The 18,616-nt window shown below is 44.5% G+C and overlaps 1 protein-coding gene across 1 annotated transcript; it reads left to right on the forward strand.

The window, feature by feature from the left end:
• Positions 1-10,305: 10,305 nt before the first annotated feature.
• Positions 10,306-13,717, forward strand: LOC102850516 (60S ribosomal protein L13-like). The gene is made up of 3 exons (XM_006897247.1): positions 10,306-10,309; positions 13,257-13,338; positions 13,480-13,717. Exons 1-3 carry the CDS (start codon positions 10,306-10,308, stop codon positions 13,715-13,717), a joined length of 324 nt encoding a protein of 107 aa, XP_006897309.1.
• The last annotated feature ends 4,899 nt before the right edge of the window (positions 13,718-18,616 follow it).

Below are 18,616 nucleotides of genomic sequence, written 5' to 3' on the forward strand. Positions count from 1 at the left end.
ATTCCACAAACCACACATGTAGACAGTCCCTAGGACAACAAATAGTAATGTAAAAAACACCCACAAATAATGCGCTTCATTACCTAATGATGCTTTGTGTCTATGAACCCGAGCAGGTAGTGGCTGACATATGTTGCTGCTCTTGGCCAGTGGAAAGGTTGGTGGAGCCTTCCCTCCAGGAGGGTGTGGCCTCCCGTTTCCTTGACGACGGGAGCCCTGGAAACCCTGTGATGCAGTTCTGTTTGGTCCTGTATGGTGATTATGAGTCAAAATAGCCTTTAGGACTGAGGGCTAGGAACTACTCTGCATCCTGGTTACTTGAATTTAAAGTTCTAACACCAGACAGGAGTGAGCACAACATAAGAGAGTAAAAGAAGCGGAATAAAGCCCCTGATATTCAGAACTAGTGGGCACACAAGTGAAAGCCCATCACTGACTCTGAGGTGATGCTATTTCTTCCTTGGTGCTGTCCTCACTTTTAAGCAGGTAGTGTGCTATTTTCGTTAAACTCAGTTACTATTTTTTTATTGGTTTGCATACAAGAATTCATATAAGTTGTGTGTCATTCATACCCTTTGCTTTATGTAATCTTTCATTTACATTGTTTTATATGATCATTCATATACATTATATTTATATGACTAATTACTCTTGCTCTGTTCCTGTTACTACTCTGTCTTTTCAAGTCTCCACTGAATCTTTCATAAACCGTCACCACCTTCCTCTGCCCCCTGAGCTCTGCTCTCCTAGTGATTCTCCTCTTCTCCCTTTTGGGTATTTTTACACATCTTTACTCTTTTAGAAGCTTTGGGTCCCTAGGGGGAAACTGAAGCCAGGCCAGTGCCATTGAGTCTGTCCCGAACTGCTCCATGGGTTTTCTTTAGTATTTTCTTACAGAAGACTGTTGCCAGAATGTTTTTTTTCTCTTGTGTAGTCAAAGCACAAGGAAGAACTCAAGATACTAAAGAGCTGAACAGAAGATCCCAAAAGGCAACACGGGATAACAAAGCAAAATATTACAATGAAATGTGCAAGGAGCTGGAGTTGGAAAATCAAAAAGGCCGAACTTGCTTAGCATCTCTTAAGCTCAAGGAACTGAAGAACAAATTCAAACCTCGAGTTGCTATAATCAAGGATGCTTTCAGCAGAATATTAAATGATCCAGGAAGTATTAAAAGAAGATGGAAAGAATATACTGAGTCACTGTATCAAAAGGAACTGGCAGACACAAAAGAATTTCATGAGATCACGTATGAGCAAGAGCCTATGTAGATGAAGGAAGAAGTTCAAACTACTTTGAAGGAAATAGCAAAAAATAAGGCCCCAGGAATAGATGGTATACCAATTGACATATTTCAGCTAACAGATGCTGCCGTGGACGTGCTCACCAAGTTGTGCCAAGAAATCTGGAGAACAACCACTTGGCCAACTGACTGGAAGAGATCTATATTTGTTCCCATTCCAAAGAAGGGCGACCCAACAGAGTGTGGAAACTATAGAATGATATCATTGATTTCACATGCAAGCAAGATTCTACTGAAGATTATCCAAAAACAACTGGAACAGCACATCAGCAGAGAACTGCCAGAAGTCCAGGCTGGGTTTAGAAGGGGTCATGGTACTAGGGATATTGTAGCTGATGTTAGATGGATCTTAGCTGAAAGCAGAGAATACCAGAAGAATGTCTATCTGTGTTTCATTAATTATGCAAAGGCATTTGACTGTGTGGATCATAACAAACTGTGGCTGACTCTGAGAAGAATGGGAATCCCAGAACCCTTGATGGTTCTAATGCGAAACCTATACTTGGACCAAGAGGCAGTCATCAGAACAGAGCAGGGAAACACTGCATGGTTCAAAATTGGGAAAGGCGTACACCAGGGATGTGTCCTATCTCCATACCTTTTCAACCTGTATGCAGAATACATTATCCGAGAAGCTGGCCTCTATGGGGAGAAGTGTGGCATCAGGATTGGTGGAAGATCTATTAACAATCTGCGTTATGCAGATGACACAACCCTGCTTGCTGAAACTGAGGAGGACATGAAATGCTTGCTGCAGAGGGTCAAGGACTGCATCCTTCAGTATGGATTGAGGCTCAATGTCAAGAAGGCAAAGATTCTCACCACTGGACCAATTGGCAGCATCAGGATGGATGGTGAAGAGATTGAGATTGTTAACAACTTTAATCTGCTTGGCTCCATGGTCAACACTCTTGGCACCAGTAGCCAGGAAATAAAAAAATGTATTGTGATGGGAAAGTCCGCTGTTAGGAACCTCTCCAGGGTACTGAAGAGCAATGGTGTCACTCTGGAGACTAAGGTGCATCTGATACAGGCTATGGTCTTTGCAATCACTTGTTATGCATCAGAGAGTTGGACAATGACTGAGGAGGATAGAAGGAGAATTGATGCCTTTGCGCTGTGGTACTGGAGAAGAATATTGAATGTACCTTGGACTGTCAAGAAAACAAACAGATTCATCCTGGAGAGGGTTAAACTAGGCTGCTCCTTGGAGGCAAGGATTCTGAGGCTTCGTCTGACATACTTTGGACATGTCGTAAGGAGGGAGAGGTCCTTGGAGAGGGACATCATGACTGGGAGGGTGGAGGGATGGTGCAGAAGGGGAAGACCCTCTATGAGGTGGATTGATTCAGTGACTGGGGTAATCGGGATGGGTGTGTTGGAGGCAGTGAGATTGGCACAGGATAGAGCAGGGATTAGGACTGTTGTACATAGGGTCGCTATGAGTCACAAGCGACTCAACAGCACATAACAACAGTCATGAGTGAGGTTTGAACCATGAGCCTTTCAGTTAACATCCAGTTGCCTATATGCTATCCAAGGACCTAATATAGTTACATGTCTCCAAGTCAGCTGAAACTCACAGCAACACCTCATACAACAGAATGCAGTCCTGACCTGGTCTAGGTCATCTCCAAAGTCACATCTGCACTTAGGTCCCCTGTTACAGCCACTGTGCAATTCCATCTGGTTGAAGGTCTTCCTCACTTTTTCTGACCCTCTTCTTTTTCAAGCATGAGATTCTTCTCTAGAGACAGGCCTCACCTCAGCACATGACCAATGTATGTGAGCCGGAGTCCCCTCAACCTCCTTTCTAAGCAGCACTCCAGAGCATTCCTTTCCAGACCGAGGTGTTTGGTCTTTTGGAAGTCCATGAGATATTCCACATTCTTCACCAGAATCTCAATTGAAAGGCATCAGGTCTTCTTTGGTCTTCTTTAGTCATTGACCACTTTCATAACAAGCATATGAAGCAATGGGAAATGCCATGACTTTGATCAGATGTGCTCGAGTCTTTAAGGTTGAGTCTTTCCTCTTTAGTGCTTTAAAGACAACTTTGGCAGCTGATTTCTCCACCAGTGCCCTTGTCGTAACCTCTGCTTACATCGCTGCTTCTTCAGGCAACATGCCACCAGCGTGGTTGTGGCTTCTCCAAGGTCCGGCTGACCCACACTCCACTCACTTCAGCAGAGCTTCTTCCATTAAGCTGTTGTGTCCTGTAGGTGATTAGAACCAGATACTATAATTCTGTGGTAGAGCAAGATAAAAGAAGCAAACTTGCTGTCGATAATTGAATCCCAATTGCTTTTAGAAAGAAATGACTGTCACCTCCCGGCTTGGAGATGACATTTTACCACCAGCAGGAATGCCATGCAATGACTCTCTTTCTTTTAACAGAGTTTGTGGGAAAATTATGCTTAAATATTATGTGAAAAACAGGGTCTGCATTCCTACTTGGTGACTCAAAGTCTGTTGGTTCTGTCTCCGAGAATTCTTTATTGCGGAGCAGAACTATCCCATAGCATTTCCAAGGCTGCAAATGTAATGCAAGGAGCCAGGAGGGTCCATCTGATCGAGCATGTTCTGCTACCCCAAAAGATCGAATCCAGCGACTGCTGTTTGGGAGAGAGGTGCGGGAGTCTGCTTCTAGAGAGGAGGCAGACTCAGAACCCCGACGGATGAGCTTGTCTCTGTCCTGCAGAGTTGGAAGAGTCTGAATGGACTGCACAGCAAAAACGAGTTCATTTTTGTTATTCATGTCTGTAAAGACATGGACTTGCAGAGAGCTTCCTGACACCAAATTTCTTGGTTATCATCCTCTTCCTCACACTAATACTGGCTTCATCTGTGTTTGTTATGGACTGAACTGTGGCCCCAGCCCCACTTCACATGTGTTAAAGTCCTTATCCTACACCTGTGGATAGGACCTCGTTTGGAAATAGGGCTTTTCTGTTGTTATATTAATAATGTCATACCAGTGTAGGGTGGACCCTAAACCCAATTCCTTCCTTCCAATGATGCCCTCCTTGGTAGAGAGAGAGGGGCAGACACAGACCAGCTAACTGGACACCTCCATGACCACATGTGAGGGCAGTAACAAGATCAATAAGAAAAGACGCTGTGGTAAGAGTCCTTTCCAGCAAGTAGCAGAGAGGCACGTGAGCTCAGAGGATCAGCATGCCGATGTCTAATTCACCACTGACTTCTCAGTTACCTTACTAGACTGGAGCACCAATCACCCCGGGAGGACTGAGAAGGAGCGTGGGACCCACAGGCCAGGAGAGATCACGCTGTGCTGAGGACTGACAGCGGTGGGGAGAAGCCCTGGGATGTGGATGTGGAAGTGAGGTGGGCTTGCCTACGAGCAGAGGTCATAAAGACCAGCTCGTTCAGCCCCGACTTCCCAGCCTCCTTTCTGGGCAGTATATCTTCATTACCAGGAAGAATACTTCACCCACACCATCCTCCAGCTCCCTATAAAGTGACCTTAAACAGGCAGAGAGGAAATGGTGCCGGAGAAGTTTTGCAGAAGTAACATTTAAAACCACCAAATCAATCTCCCTTTTTGTGGACTTTTCTTTTAAAATAAACTTATCTCTCAAAACCAGCTCTTGAAGGCCAGCCTCAGCAGCTAAGTTACACTGTTTTATGAGCAAGTGGTAAAATCCTAAAACCAGAAGCTCCTCACGGGAACAAGAACACCCGTTTACAGAAGCACCACTGTGAGAATAACAGGAGAAAACCAAGTCCCACGCACCCACACACACCATCCAGCCGACCCTTTTACAGTTTTCCCTCTGCTTCCAGCCCCGACTAGTCACAGCAAATTCACACCAGGCAGACACCATCCAACCACTCGAAAAGAAGGTTCCAGAACACTTTGCTCTGGACAGAGAAGGCTGTTTGCAAGATAACAGCAAATTTGAGAATATTTCACTAGTGTCATTGTTTCACCATCCACGAGGACAGCGTCTATGGAACCGATTAGCATAAATCAACATAATCTCACTTTGCAGCATTAGTATTGAAAGGTTTTGCTCTGGCGTAGTTAGAGGAAAGAGAACAAATGATGCATTGAAATGATTGTGCTAGAATGCTGTCAGCGTGAGGTGCACGTGCAGAAGAACCTGCACAGGCACGTACCCAGGTCAGCATAAGAGGTCAGCTCTCATACACCACTTTCGGTCGTGTACAGCACATGCAGACCTGTCGTTCCCTGCACAACTAAGATTCCAGTGGGGGCCGTAGAAGCATCCCCATTCCTGGAAGCTCATTTTGAGAGAGAACGTCCAATCTGTGTCTCCAACTACATTGTCTTGAAAGTAAGGGCAATACAGAGATTACGATAAGTTCAATTCCAGAGCTAACAGATGGGCCCCACTTTCCAGATGAGAAAACAGACCGTAGACTCTGCTGTCTGCAGATAACCCATCTTCTTGTGTTTCCTGTCTTCCCTCAAACCGTCTTGCTTTTTAGAGAACAAATACTGCCAGCAATCTTCTGGAAAATTAAATTCTTCAAGTTACCAATAAGGGACATGGAAGGACTTGAGATTTTACCAGGAACCTTCTTTAATGTTCCAGAAGATGGAACTGAACCCAGCAGCAGGGAAGTCAAGTCAGTCCATGGTTGGTTTGATTAATACCCAGAAACCTCCTTAAGTCAGTTTACCATTTTATTGTGGTTTGAGTGAAAATTTAAAGGAAAAAAAATGGTTTTCCATTCAATAATTCATATATATTTTTTGTTTTGTAACACTGATTTCAACCCCTAATACCCCACTGCCTCCTTGTTTTTAATCCTCTTCATTTATTCATGTTTTTATTAATGTTTCTTTCCGATCCCTCCCCTTCTATGCTTTATCCCGGGGCAAATGCTGCCCTTTTGATCTCAAGTGCTCGAGTGGTGCCTCCTTGGTTCGATTACTCACCTTCTACACCTATCAGTACCATTTCATCATAACCTCTAAGATGGCAGGATTCGGCCACTGAAAATAAGCCTTGTGAGAAGCTGGTGCCTGGTCAGTTCTGGACATTGGGAGAGGGTGGTCACCGCCATAATTCTCCCATGCTGGTTATTGTGTGGACATAATAAAGGTTGGGACGTAAATCAAGGCTGGGATTTCCTGTGAGAACCATGGTTGGGATTCATGTCCTAGTTGGTGGTTGCAACTCTACTATCATCTCAGCACACCGACCACCTCACGCACTGAGCAGGAAATGACTGGGCATTCTTCTGCAAGGGTCCTGGTGGGTTAATGCCTCAGACATTGACATACTAACCAGAAGCTCAGTGGTGCAGCTCCACCCATCAATCCCTGGGCCCAAGGTATGGCAGTCTGGTTTCTTAAAAAGAAACTATTGTTGTTGTTGTTGTGTGACATAGAGTCAGAACCCACCCCCAGCTGACCCACTAGTGGTTTTCAGAGGCAGTAAATGGCATTGGAGATTACCCATCTTTCTCCTGAGAAGCAGCTAGTGGATTTGAAAGAAATGCCTTTGAGTTGAGAGTGTAGCTCTTTCCCCACTAGGCCACCAGAGCTCCCTTAAAGATTGCAGCCTTGGAAACACTTTAGGGCCATTCTGCTCTGTCCTAGAGGGTTCCTATGAGTCACAATCCACACAATAGTAGCATATTGGTTTTCACTCCTACAATAATAAATTTACTATCACGTAGTGAGTCTGGCTACATTTTCAACATGGTATTAATCACTTTCATATATCACATAATCCTTCAAATAGGGAGTTCGGGTAACCTAGAGGTAAGGAGCTGCTCTGCCATTCCAAAGGCACGTGGTGTTCCATGGGAGAAAGATGGGCAATCTGTCATGTGATTTACTTCCTCTGAGAACCCACTAGAGGGTTGACTGTGAGTTGGTTCCAACGTGATGGTCCTCAATAACAACCATCCTTGAAATAACCCGACGATGTATCTGTTATTCCTGTGTTACAGAGGAGGGAAGGAGGCCTGGCCTGGCCTGTGGCTCAGGGAATGTATCAGTACCTGGTCCTGCATTAAGTCCCAGAATGAGCATGGCAGCATTTGCACGCAACCAAGAGCCAGGTCCTACACCGTGAGTGACGGCGTAAACTGCCTCCTCTCCTGCAAAAGACAGTGGCCATTAAGCAACCACAGAAATTAAGTTAAAAAGTGCAATCCAATTAATAGGTCATTATTGAATGCCAGCCCTGTGTGCTGCAACACTCAGAGCAAAATAAGACAATTAAACATTATTCCCCTATTTCCACTGTTCTTACAACCTTAGCTTCCAAAAGGGTCCTTTCAAAGGCAGAGGAAGAAAACCAACAAAGCTGTGTCAATTACTTACTCATCATCCACTTCTGCAAGAAATTATCCACCAATTACCTTGGTATTGCACAGATGGAATTTAGCAAAAAGGGGGAAAATGCAAACAGGTTACAGATTTTAATTGGATGGCCACTCTTTGTTTATTCAGCCTTAAGTCTAAACTAGCTACAAAAACAGAAACCTTGTCCTCCTGAAAGACAACTGGCCGCCAACAGCGTGAGTTCCACGTACAGAAACAAGACTGTTATCAATGTGGAGTCATTGTATTTCATCTAAGCAGATTCTTGCTTATAATCCACCTCATGCATGTGAAAACTGGACAGTGGAAAAGTGAACAAGAATCACTGCCTTTGAATTGGCTTTGGCAAAGGATATTACCATGGACTTCCAAGAAAACAAATAAATCTGTCTTGGAAAACCTGCAGCTAGAAAAGATGGGGACTGTCTCACATCCTGCGGACGTGTTATGAGAAGGGGCTGGTCCCTGAAGAAAGATGCCGTGCTTGGTAAAACTCAAGTCACTTTAAAAAGAAGACCCTCAGCAGAACTGATTGAGTAACTACGACAAGGCACTCACACATTGCATCCTTGTGAGGTTGGTGTCAAACTGGAGAGTGTTTTGTTCTGCTGCACCTACGAATCAGAACAGACTTGATGCTAACAACAGAGGAGATAGGAAAACTTCTGAGTTTCTGGTCCTGAGATTCAGTTCACTCTTCTTTCAATCCATGAATCAGTATGAATGTGAACTTGTCAGACAATCGATCAGTGCCAGTTCTGTGCTGAAATGATCTTCCATTTCCTTCTGTAACCTCTTTACCTACAGCACATTCACATTCCCGCCTGGGAAGCCCTTGCCCTCTTGACGGAGTCTACCCTCATGTTGGCGATGGCAGGTTCTCCTTCTCACACAAACGGCTTCCTGGCACACACACGCGGACAGCAGTTTGCTGCCAAGAGAGTTGACATAATCCAATGAGTAGAACCACTTCTGATGGGATGTTTGTAGATAAACATACAGGCAAGGTTTTCTTAAAAATTATGGGTAAAAGGAGTTCAGTTCTATTCTGAGGCCAGAGATAAAAAATAGTGATTATAAATTATTAACATCATCAACAAAGCTTCCTTTGTCTAATTTTAGAATTTGTAAAATTCGCAATGCTAAGATTGATGATGCATTGGTTTGAGAATGATGCGTGTGAGAGACGAGACATATGAATGTCATTCTTGCTGAGTACCATAGAGTTGGAACAGACGCACAGCTGACCCTCTCGTAGGATTTCAGAGGCAGTTAATTGCGTGGGAGGAGATTGTTCATCCTTCTCCCATGGAGCAGCCTTGAACTGCGAGCCTTTGGAATTGCAGTGCAGCTTCTTGCCACTATGCCACCTGAGCTCCCTGCATATGAATAGGCATTAAATAGACAGGGGTGTTGTATGGCTCCCTTTACACAACAAAACAACATCATGGCTTGGGAATGGAGTGAGTGCATCTGGATAGCTTCAGTCACATCCCTTGGTTTCTTCTTCTAAAGCCCACCATTGAAGACAACCTTCCAGCAAATGAGTTCTTGCTCGGTAAGAGATAAAAAGGAATAACAGCAGTGCTCACAAAAATGGGAACATGCTGGCAAACCCCCCAGAAATCATGATAAGATGCAGATCTCAGTCCCACCAGGCTAATGTTTCCATCTCCCGGGTGATGTCCAAGATGCTGGTCTGTGGGCCACACTTTGATCATCAAAGCCTCGGGCTTCTCCGTGTACAGTAAGGCCTCAGCTGGAACCAAGTCCTGGCGTGGAGATGATGACCCAGCGATAGAGGGGCAGATCGGAGAATATGCTCAGAGTTATATGGTTAGAACATATCAGTACAAGCAGCTTCTGTAGCTGGGTGATTCTGACAAGTGTGTCTGCTTCTGGTTCGTTCTCTCTCCTCCTGTGGCTAGCCCTCTCATGGGCACCCATTTCTCATTCCCCTATGATCTTGCTGTCTGATATTTCACATTTATAATAATGGTAAAAGAATTGTTATCAGACTCTTGTACATAAATGCTGTATGTCCAATAAAAGTGAACACAGAGTGCCAGAAAAGAGTAAGACCGGCTGGGATTTCAAGTCTGTGTCAGCTTAGCTGGCCATGATTCTCAGGGCTTTCGCAGTCAAGCAATGGTGTGAAGTGACCACTCTCTAGTGATATAGGTGTCCTCCTTTCTATAGTCTGATGTGATCCTCTTCTGTTTTCCCATCATGCTGACTCATTTTTGCAAAATAACCTGGTCATTGAAACCTATCCATACCAACAAGTGCAAAGTAGGCAGTGATGGAAAAATGAATATTAGAAAAGGTGTTTCTACTGGTGGAGTAAAGTTGGCCAGCAATGAATGTCATCGAAAACCAGTAGAACCTTCTACACATAGTCTTTTCTTCTTCATCTCTTCCTCCTCCTAATTTTTCTTTTTAGCATCTTCACATCAGGAAAGCAGCATCTTTTAATTGAAACTTCTCTGTAGTATTTCCCTTGGAGGCATCCCTGTGATGGGCTTACAGCCCCACGGCTTCTCTGCAAGGAACCCCGCAGAAACACTGCTGCTTTCTTGGGAAGGGTGGATAGACTCTAGAAATCCTACAGAACACAGAATCCATTACAGAAAGCATTTGGTATGAATAAAAATGTGTGGCGTATATGCAACGATGCGTAAGCATTCTTTCAGGAAAAGTCGAGAGCTAGCTAAAAAAGGAGATGGAAACATTGACAGTGGCTTTCACAGTGGTGCCCAGCACACGGTGACTGAGGCTGGCGCAGGACCAGAACGTGCTTTGTTCTGTGGTTCTTGGGGAAGCTCTGAGGTGGAAGCCCTCAATGCACCAACAACAGCAACATTTCTTTGTCTGAAAAATGCCTCATGTTGGATTTTTCACAGAGGAATGTAGATGTCAACATTTCTTTTTTCTCTTTCCCTAACTATAAAAAAAATTAGCATGAAGGTGAAGTTTTCAGTGACCAGTCACCCAGGGACAGGTAAACAATTTGGTTAAAAATGTGTACATTGATTTTATTAATTGGAAACTTCAGACCAGTATTTTATGAACATCTCCAGCTGCAAACACTCGATGATGACATTGTACACGGCCTCTGAAAGCTGACAGCCCGGCTTGGAGCCATTTCCAAAGGACAGACTGCCCGAGCATGGGCAGATTTACACTCCATTTTAAAGTAGCAAATACTTTATAAATCTCAAACTTGCAAAGCCACAGATTGAGCTCATTAGTTCAACTTTGGCAATGCCCACATTTTATCCACAAAATACATACACACAAAAAGAAGCTAAAATAGAATGTAACACATTATTGACCTTATGCAAATGAGTATTGATATAAGATTCAGTCAGCACGTGAAAGACCTAGAAAAGTGAAGAATTCCATACTCTACTTTTTAATCTTAATTTAACAACATATTTTTATTCATAATCCTGTTTTTTCCCTAATTCATTAGCAAAGGCTCGTGTGTCTTTAACATCTTCAAATACATGTGCTTCAGAAAAGTTTGTCTTTTAAAATCCCCTTATATCTCAGAAGACATGAACGTCAAAGGTTCCAACTTTACCTCAATATTGAATTTGTATGTTAATGAAAATAATTTTTTTTCTTTCCTGTGCTAATTTGTGTAGAAATCATGTGCTTTCTCCCTCTTCTCTTTAGGATTAAAATTTCTGTTTTCTTTTCCAGGAAGAAAATACCTCATCAAAACCAAAATATAAAGTCTGAGAAATAGCTCAACTGGACCAAACACTATAGGAAAGCCATAAATCAGAGGCCACCGTAAATCAGTCACGCCACTCAAATTCACATTGTAATTTATTTTTTAAAGAATTTACAACTATTCAAGCTTCACTATTTATTAGGTGGGGGGGGACCCTGAGTGAAGTATTTATGTCTTATTAATTCTTTTTATAACCTATGATGTAGACAACTCTTAACATATAAACAGACTCAGCGGCATTCTCCAAACTAGAAGTCCGTGTGGACTCAGCCACCGGCTGGGCAGACCTGAAGCTTTTACTGCTCCTTCCAAACTCGAGTTTACTGATTCCACTGAGAAGTACAGCTGGGTACTGGGTAGACCAGCAGCCTGAGAGTCAGCCAAGGTCTAGTGCAGCCTTGTTGTTAAATGTCGTCACGTCATAGATGACTCATCGCGACCCTATGAACAAAAGACCTGAACCCTTGTATAACTTTCATCCTTTCTCCAGGTTCATAGGGTTTCCAGAGGCAAGCTATTTCAGAACTGGATGCCATTCCTGCTTCCAAGCTTGTTTTACTCAGGGAGCTCCACCAAACACTGTCCACCGTGGGTAACCATTCTCGCATTTGACACATCAGTGTCACAGTGTTGAGCATCATAGCAACCCCAAGTTACCTCTGTACGGCAAATGGACAGACCACTGCTATACCACCTAAAAGAACGTTTGACTAAAAACAATGTAAACCAGGCCTGAGGGCCACAGATTAAAATCTCTCCCCTTTGGCTTGGTAGCCTCACTTTCTATCCACCAGGCCCACAGCGCTGTATGTTGTTGCCTTATTCGCAGATAAAATGTTACACAGAGAACTCAGAAACCTGCATGATCGTTTATACTTGGTGTTGTTATTATTAACACTAGTAGTAATAGTATCACCTCCCATGAGTGAAGTCCTGCCATGGTTCTGAAGCTGTAAATCTTTGTAAGAGGAGACTGAATATCTTTCCTCTGTAGAGCAGCTGGTGGGTTTGAACCACCAACCCTTATGATAACAACATCACACAGTATGTTGTTGTTGTTGTTGTGTGCCGTCAAGTAGAAACTGATGCAGAGTTGATGCTCCGGTGAGTTTTCAGAGGCAGTTAATCGCATGGGAGGAGATTGCCTGCCTATCCTCCCACGGAGCAGCTGGTGGATTTGAACCACATTCCTTCAGAATTGCTGAGCAGCTTCTTACCACTAGGCCACCACTTATTATTGTGACAGTTGCATTGTAAAAAACCCGGCCTACAGTCGTTTCTCTTCTCTTAAGGAGAAGATGCTGTCAGCTGGTTCTGTCCTCTAGGCCCTGTGGGTAACAGAGCAAGATGCTGTTTGGCCTGAACCTTCCTCGCAGCACTGAGCCCTTTGCTGTAACCGTCACTCCATCCGGATGAGGGTCGGTCTTTGTTTTCCATAATGACCTTTATCAAATGTAATGTATTTTTCCAAGGTCTGATTCCTCTGGTGGTTCTGTGCCTAAATGTTGTGTTGATAACCAAAGGTCAGCAGTTCAAATCCACGCAGTAGAACTTAACGATACTGTTCCCAAGGGTTCAAGTCTTGCCGGAAGTGGATTACCTCACCTTTCTCCTGAGCAGTGCCTGGTGCGTCCACACTCCTGACCTTTTAGTTAATAGCACAATGCCTAGCCCACCGTGACACCAGAACTCCTGTCTGTAAAGATTAGCCATTGTCTTTCCACCTGGCTGTTCAGCTTGGAGATGGTCATAGGCAGCCCAGCGAAGTCACACTTCCACAAAGACAAGCAGTGGTGCATGGCCACATGTTTCAACCAGCAGCCTGGAAAGTCCAGATGTGAGGCCAGCCGGGTGAAAGGGTGAAAGGGCTGCATCACCCCAGGCCCCACAGTGTGGTATCACACCCAAGTGCAAGCCGGCAGGGGCTTCGGCCTGGAAGAGCTCAGCGTGGCCATCATCCACCAGTAAGTGGCTCAGACCATGGGAGCCTCTGTGGACCCTCGGAGGAGGAACAAGTCCACTGAGCCCTTGCAGGCCAACGTGCAGTGGCTGACGGAGCATCACTCCAGGCTCGGCCTCTTTCCACAGAAGCCTTCTGCCCCCAGGAAGGGAGACAGTTCTGCTGAGGAGGTCAAACTGGCCACTCAGCCAGCAGGACAACTGATGCCCATCCAGAACTTGGACAAGGAGAAAGCCCAGGTCATCAGGCAGGAAGAGAAGGACTCCAAGGCCTTTGTTAGTCTCTGCACAGCCGGTGCCCATGGAATCCGAGCCCAGAGGGGCAAGGGGGCCACAGAGCAGGATGTGGAGAAGAAAAAGCAGGCTGATGCTACAGACCTTTAACAAAAGCCATGAAGCCTCCTCCCCACCATACCCCTGCTCCCGAAGAAAAGGGAGGAAAAAAGATGATAATTGTCACTGAGTCAGCGCCAACTCATGCAGCCCTCGAGAGGAGACTGCCCATCGTTTCCCTGCTGAGTAGCCGGGGGATTTGAACCATTGACCTTTAGTTTAGCAGCCTGACATGTAAAGATTAAAATCCAGGAAATGCTATGGGGAAGTCCTACTCTTTGTGTGTGATCACCAGGAGCTGGCATCAACTCTGAGGCAACTAACAGCAACAATATATTTATCATCAGAGACAGGGATGTGTCCAAGACCTCGGGGTACCATGAAGTTCATAGGTGTTGCTCATTCATCTCTTATTGATCCTAGTCCACACCACTGTCTGTCAGAGATTCAACAAATCGTTTGAGCCTTGGAACCATAGCCAGTGCTAAATTTTAGCATAGACTCCGAGAGTGTCAGATGCAGACATAAATTGAAATGGTCCATGAGAAAGGGTGAAGGGGGAAGGATGGGAAGAGGCCTGGGGAGTGAGGAGGAGGTCCAGGCGCTTTCATCCTCTGTGATCCTGGAAGTGTGCTCTGCAGCCCTCAGGAATGGAGCTTTCTGAACACCCGCGGCCTGACATCAGTAAGCGGCCTCCTGACTCTTGTGAGTCACATGCAGAGTGACGGCTCTCGTGGTTCTCAGTCTATGTCCCGGGCTGTGATTCCAATCTAAGGCTGTTAACTTCCCATTAGCTTGGAAACTTCCACAGAGCTTGGAAACGTGGTGAAGAGGAGCCTTGGGTTGACACAGTGGATTGACACGGTGGCTGTGTCCATCCGTGGGTTCAAGAACAGCATCAATCATGAGGACGGCGATGAGCTGGCAACCTCCTGATCTGCAGTACAGAGGGTCAACGTGGCCACAAGCTGCTGAAGCCAGGCTAAAAAAGTCCTGGTAGTGCCAGCGGCTAACTCACCTGACTGCTAACCTACAGACTGGTGGATCAAACCCACTAACCGTCCCGGGGAGAAAGAAGAGGTACAGACCACAACCTCAGCAAACTGAGAGGGCAGGACTGCCCCATAGGCCCCTTGGAAGCTAATGTCTCAATGGCTGTGGGTGCAGATTCTTTGATTTGGTGAAATCTCTATTTTCTAAAAAGGTTGCAGGAAATGGATGACCAGGCGTATAGTGGGCCTCCAAAGCTTGTGAATCTTGACATCACCTTGGCTTCCACAGCGGAGAAGACATTTGGATGCCAAATCTGTGATCTCCTCTCCTTCTCTTGCTTCAATGTTCCCCTCTGGAGAGTGGGAGAGCTCATCTGTGTGTGAAGGGGTTTCAAGTGTCCTTACACACATGAACTCTCACCATGTCCAGCAACTACGTCTGGATTTAGACAATACTGCTTGGAAAATGGCAATTACTCTTGGGGAGGGGGAGGGTAGAATTATTAACTCTTGTGAAAATGGAAACGTCTTCTATTTTGTTAAACAGCTGGACAGAAGGTGCTTTTTCTAACTTTTCCAGCACTGCCCAAACAACACATTATAAACCAGTAACAGCTAGCCACTCCCTCTCCCTGGAGATATGGTTGTAAGGGCCATTAGAACCATTATCTCCCCCACAGATAACTCTCAAAAATTTAGCACAACACATCTACAAAAATCTCTCCCGGGGGAGGGAGTGGTTGACAGAGAAGCCAGTGATATTTGTGTAAAAATGTGGTATTTCAGAAACAAGATTTTGTTGTTTGTTTTTAAGCCGGAAGCGTTTGGAAAATCTCAATTATCTGAAATATGACCATTCCCTAGGTTTTTCATTATACTAAGAAAACTCCACAAGACATCAACAGTTCGAGAAAAAGGGCTGGTGTGGACACACTGTGGCTGGTTCTACTCCCTCCCTACCCTGCAGAATCTCTGTGTAAAGTCAACCTGGCGGCTATGCTCCTAACAGAAGAAAGTGCTGAAGCCATGACCAAGAGATCGGGCTCACTGTTATCATCGCATTCTAAACATGTGTGCAAGCCTACACGTAGACCACAACACTGCTGTGTGAACAGAGGAAGGGGACACTGCATGGTTTAAAATCTAGAAGGTCATGAATCAGAGTTCTACCCTTCCTCCCCCCATATTCAATCTATATACTGAGATGACCATTCAAGAAGAACCATTATATGTTTCATCATAACCATTTATGAAGAAGATTGTGGCATCAGGATTGAAGGAAGATTCCTCACCAACCTGCATTACAAAGATGACACACCCTTACTTGCTGAAAGTGAAGAGGGTTTGAAGTACTTACTGCAGAAGATCAAAGAACACAGTCGACAAAAAGCATTATATTTCAACATTAAGAAAATAAAAATCCTCAGAGGTCCAATAGGCAATATCATGATAGAGAAAAGATGGAAGTTGTTAACAATTATATCCTACTTAAATGTGTCATCAACACCTTTGGCACCAGTAGTCAAGACTCAAAAGACATGTTGTATTGGAGAAAATCTGTTGGCAAGGACCTCTTCAAGGTACTAAGGAGCAGCAATGTCAGCTTAAAGACTAAGGTGCACCTGACTCAAGCCATGGTCTTTTCAGTGATTGCCTATGCATGTGAGAGATAGACAATGATTAAGGATGAGAGAGAACTGATGTCTCTGAGGTGCGGTATTAGAGAAAATAACTGAATACTGCATGAACTGCCCAAAGAACAAACAAATCTGTCTTGGAGAAGGCACCGGAGCACTCCTTAGAGGCAAGGATACTCTTCACCTCACATATTTGAGGCATGTTGTTAGGAGGGAGCAGACCTTGGAAAAAGACATCATTCTTGGCAAGGTAGGTCATGAAGGAGCGAGACGGTGAAAGTCCCTAAATAAGATAGCTTGACACAGTAACTATATCAATGAGCTCGAGCGTATCAGAGATGATGAGGACAGCATCAGGAAGGGCCAGGACAGGACCAGGACAGGGCCAGGTAAGGCCAGGGCAGGGCCAAGGTAGGGCTAGGACAGGGCTAGGGCAGGGCCAGATAGGACCAAAGTAGGGCCAGGGCAGGGCCAGGGCAGGGCCAGGGTAGGGCCAGGATAGGGCCAGGGCAGGGTCAGGTAGGGCCAGGGCAAGACAGCCACAAGTTTGAGGAGAGTTTGGTTTGCTGTGTGGACTATACCTCAATATAAAGAAAACAAAACTCCCTACAACAGTACAAATAAGCAGCATCGTGATAAACAGAGAAACGATTGAAGCTACAAAAGGCTTTCTTTTACAAGGATCCATAGCCGATGACCACAGCAGCAGTGGTCAAGAAATCAAAGACATTTTGTCTTGGGCAAATTAGCTGCCATTAACTGTTTTAAAGTATAGAAGACCAAGGCTGTCACTTGGTGTGTGTCTGATTCAATCCAGGATATTTTCAATCAGCCCATGTGGCTATGAAAATATAACAAGGAAATAAGGAAAACTGAGAAAGAACTGATGTTTTTTAATTGTGGTGTTGACTAAGTATATTAAATATACCAGGGACTGATGAACTAAAAAAAGCCCATATTGCTATTATATTGGAACTGACTCATAGCAGACCCTCCATTGGGTATCTGAGCCTATAAATTGCATGGGAGTAGACTGCTCATCTTTCTCCTGAGAAGCCCGTGGTAGATTTGAACCACTGACATCTCAGCCTCTGGGTTGGCATTAACTCCCTGCGGACAACACTCCCTTCGGGGCTGCAGTGCAGCTTCTTGCCACTAGGCCACCAGAGCTCCCTGTCTGTCTGCATACTTACATCAGTCTCTCTGTCTCTCTCTGAGATTAGATTGAAAGGCCCTCTAATTCAGCGAGAGCATTCTCAAAGAGAGCATGTTCTGGTACCTTTGTAGTACGGAGTCATGCCGCACTGCCAACCCAGCACTGCCAAACCAAAGGTGCACCGTTCAAATATACCAGCTGTTCCTCAGAAAAGAGGTGGACAATCCCCTCCTGTGCAATTTACAGCCTCTGAAAATCCTCTAGAGCATCAGCTAAGAGTTGATTCCAGTCACTGGCACACAAACAACGTAGGTATGTTTCACTACAGTACATATCACGCAGCTTTGCAGTCAAGTAATAATGCTGTTGATCCAAAGGCATGACGTTCAAATCCAGCGGCTGCTCCACAGGAGAAAACCAGCAATTTCCTAGAGTCCAATTCACAGACTCTGAAAATCTGCTGGAGGAGTCAGCTACGAGTCAGTTCTAATACAGGAGCACTTAATAACGACATACACACACACCCTCTTATTTGGGGGGTATATAGTGATCAAAGAGATTTGAAATGCTGACGTAAAGCTAAAGGGTAATAACTAAGCATATTTATTACTATTGCACATAGTAAAACAGCAAATGTCTTTGTAGGGTAGATATTTTGGAACAATAATTCAGCAAATGCCAAGCTCCACAATGACTGTTCTCTTACGATAAATGAGTAAGTGAAGTGAGGAAGTGAGTGGTAATAGAGCGTGAGGCTGACCCGTCCCAAGTACTCCCTGTAAATAATATACGCCTTCTTGGTATTTATTAAAATATGTTCCATATGCTGTATAAACAAGTATATGCTATTCGTCTCTATAAATAACAGTATATGCTATTCATCTCTATAAATAACATTTGTTTAAATAAAAAAGGAAGTAAAATAAAGAACCTACTTGTTTATTTCGCATGAATTAAAGAGAGTGAAGGAAGGAATTGTCTTAAAGTACTTGCTTTTGCTGCGGACAGTCTCCCACATTTTTCTGATTTATTAAGACATTCCCAGTGACAAGTTTGGGGATATTTCTAGACTCACATAAGGCCTCAGGAACACCAAGAGGAACCGAGGAGAAACTTAAAAGCAGTGTCCAAACAAAACAAGGTGGGTTGTGTTTTTTTTTAATCT

This window comes from Elephantulus edwardii, unplaced genomic scaffold (assembly GCF_000299155.1).
Source record: "Elephantulus edwardii isolate Elephantulus edwardi_28Jun2011 unplaced genomic scaffold, EleEdw1.0 scaffold00207, whole genome shotgun sequence".
In the NCBI taxonomy this organism is placed as follows: domain Eukaryota; kingdom Metazoa; phylum Chordata; class Mammalia; order Macroscelidea; family Macroscelididae; genus Elephantulus; species Elephantulus edwardii.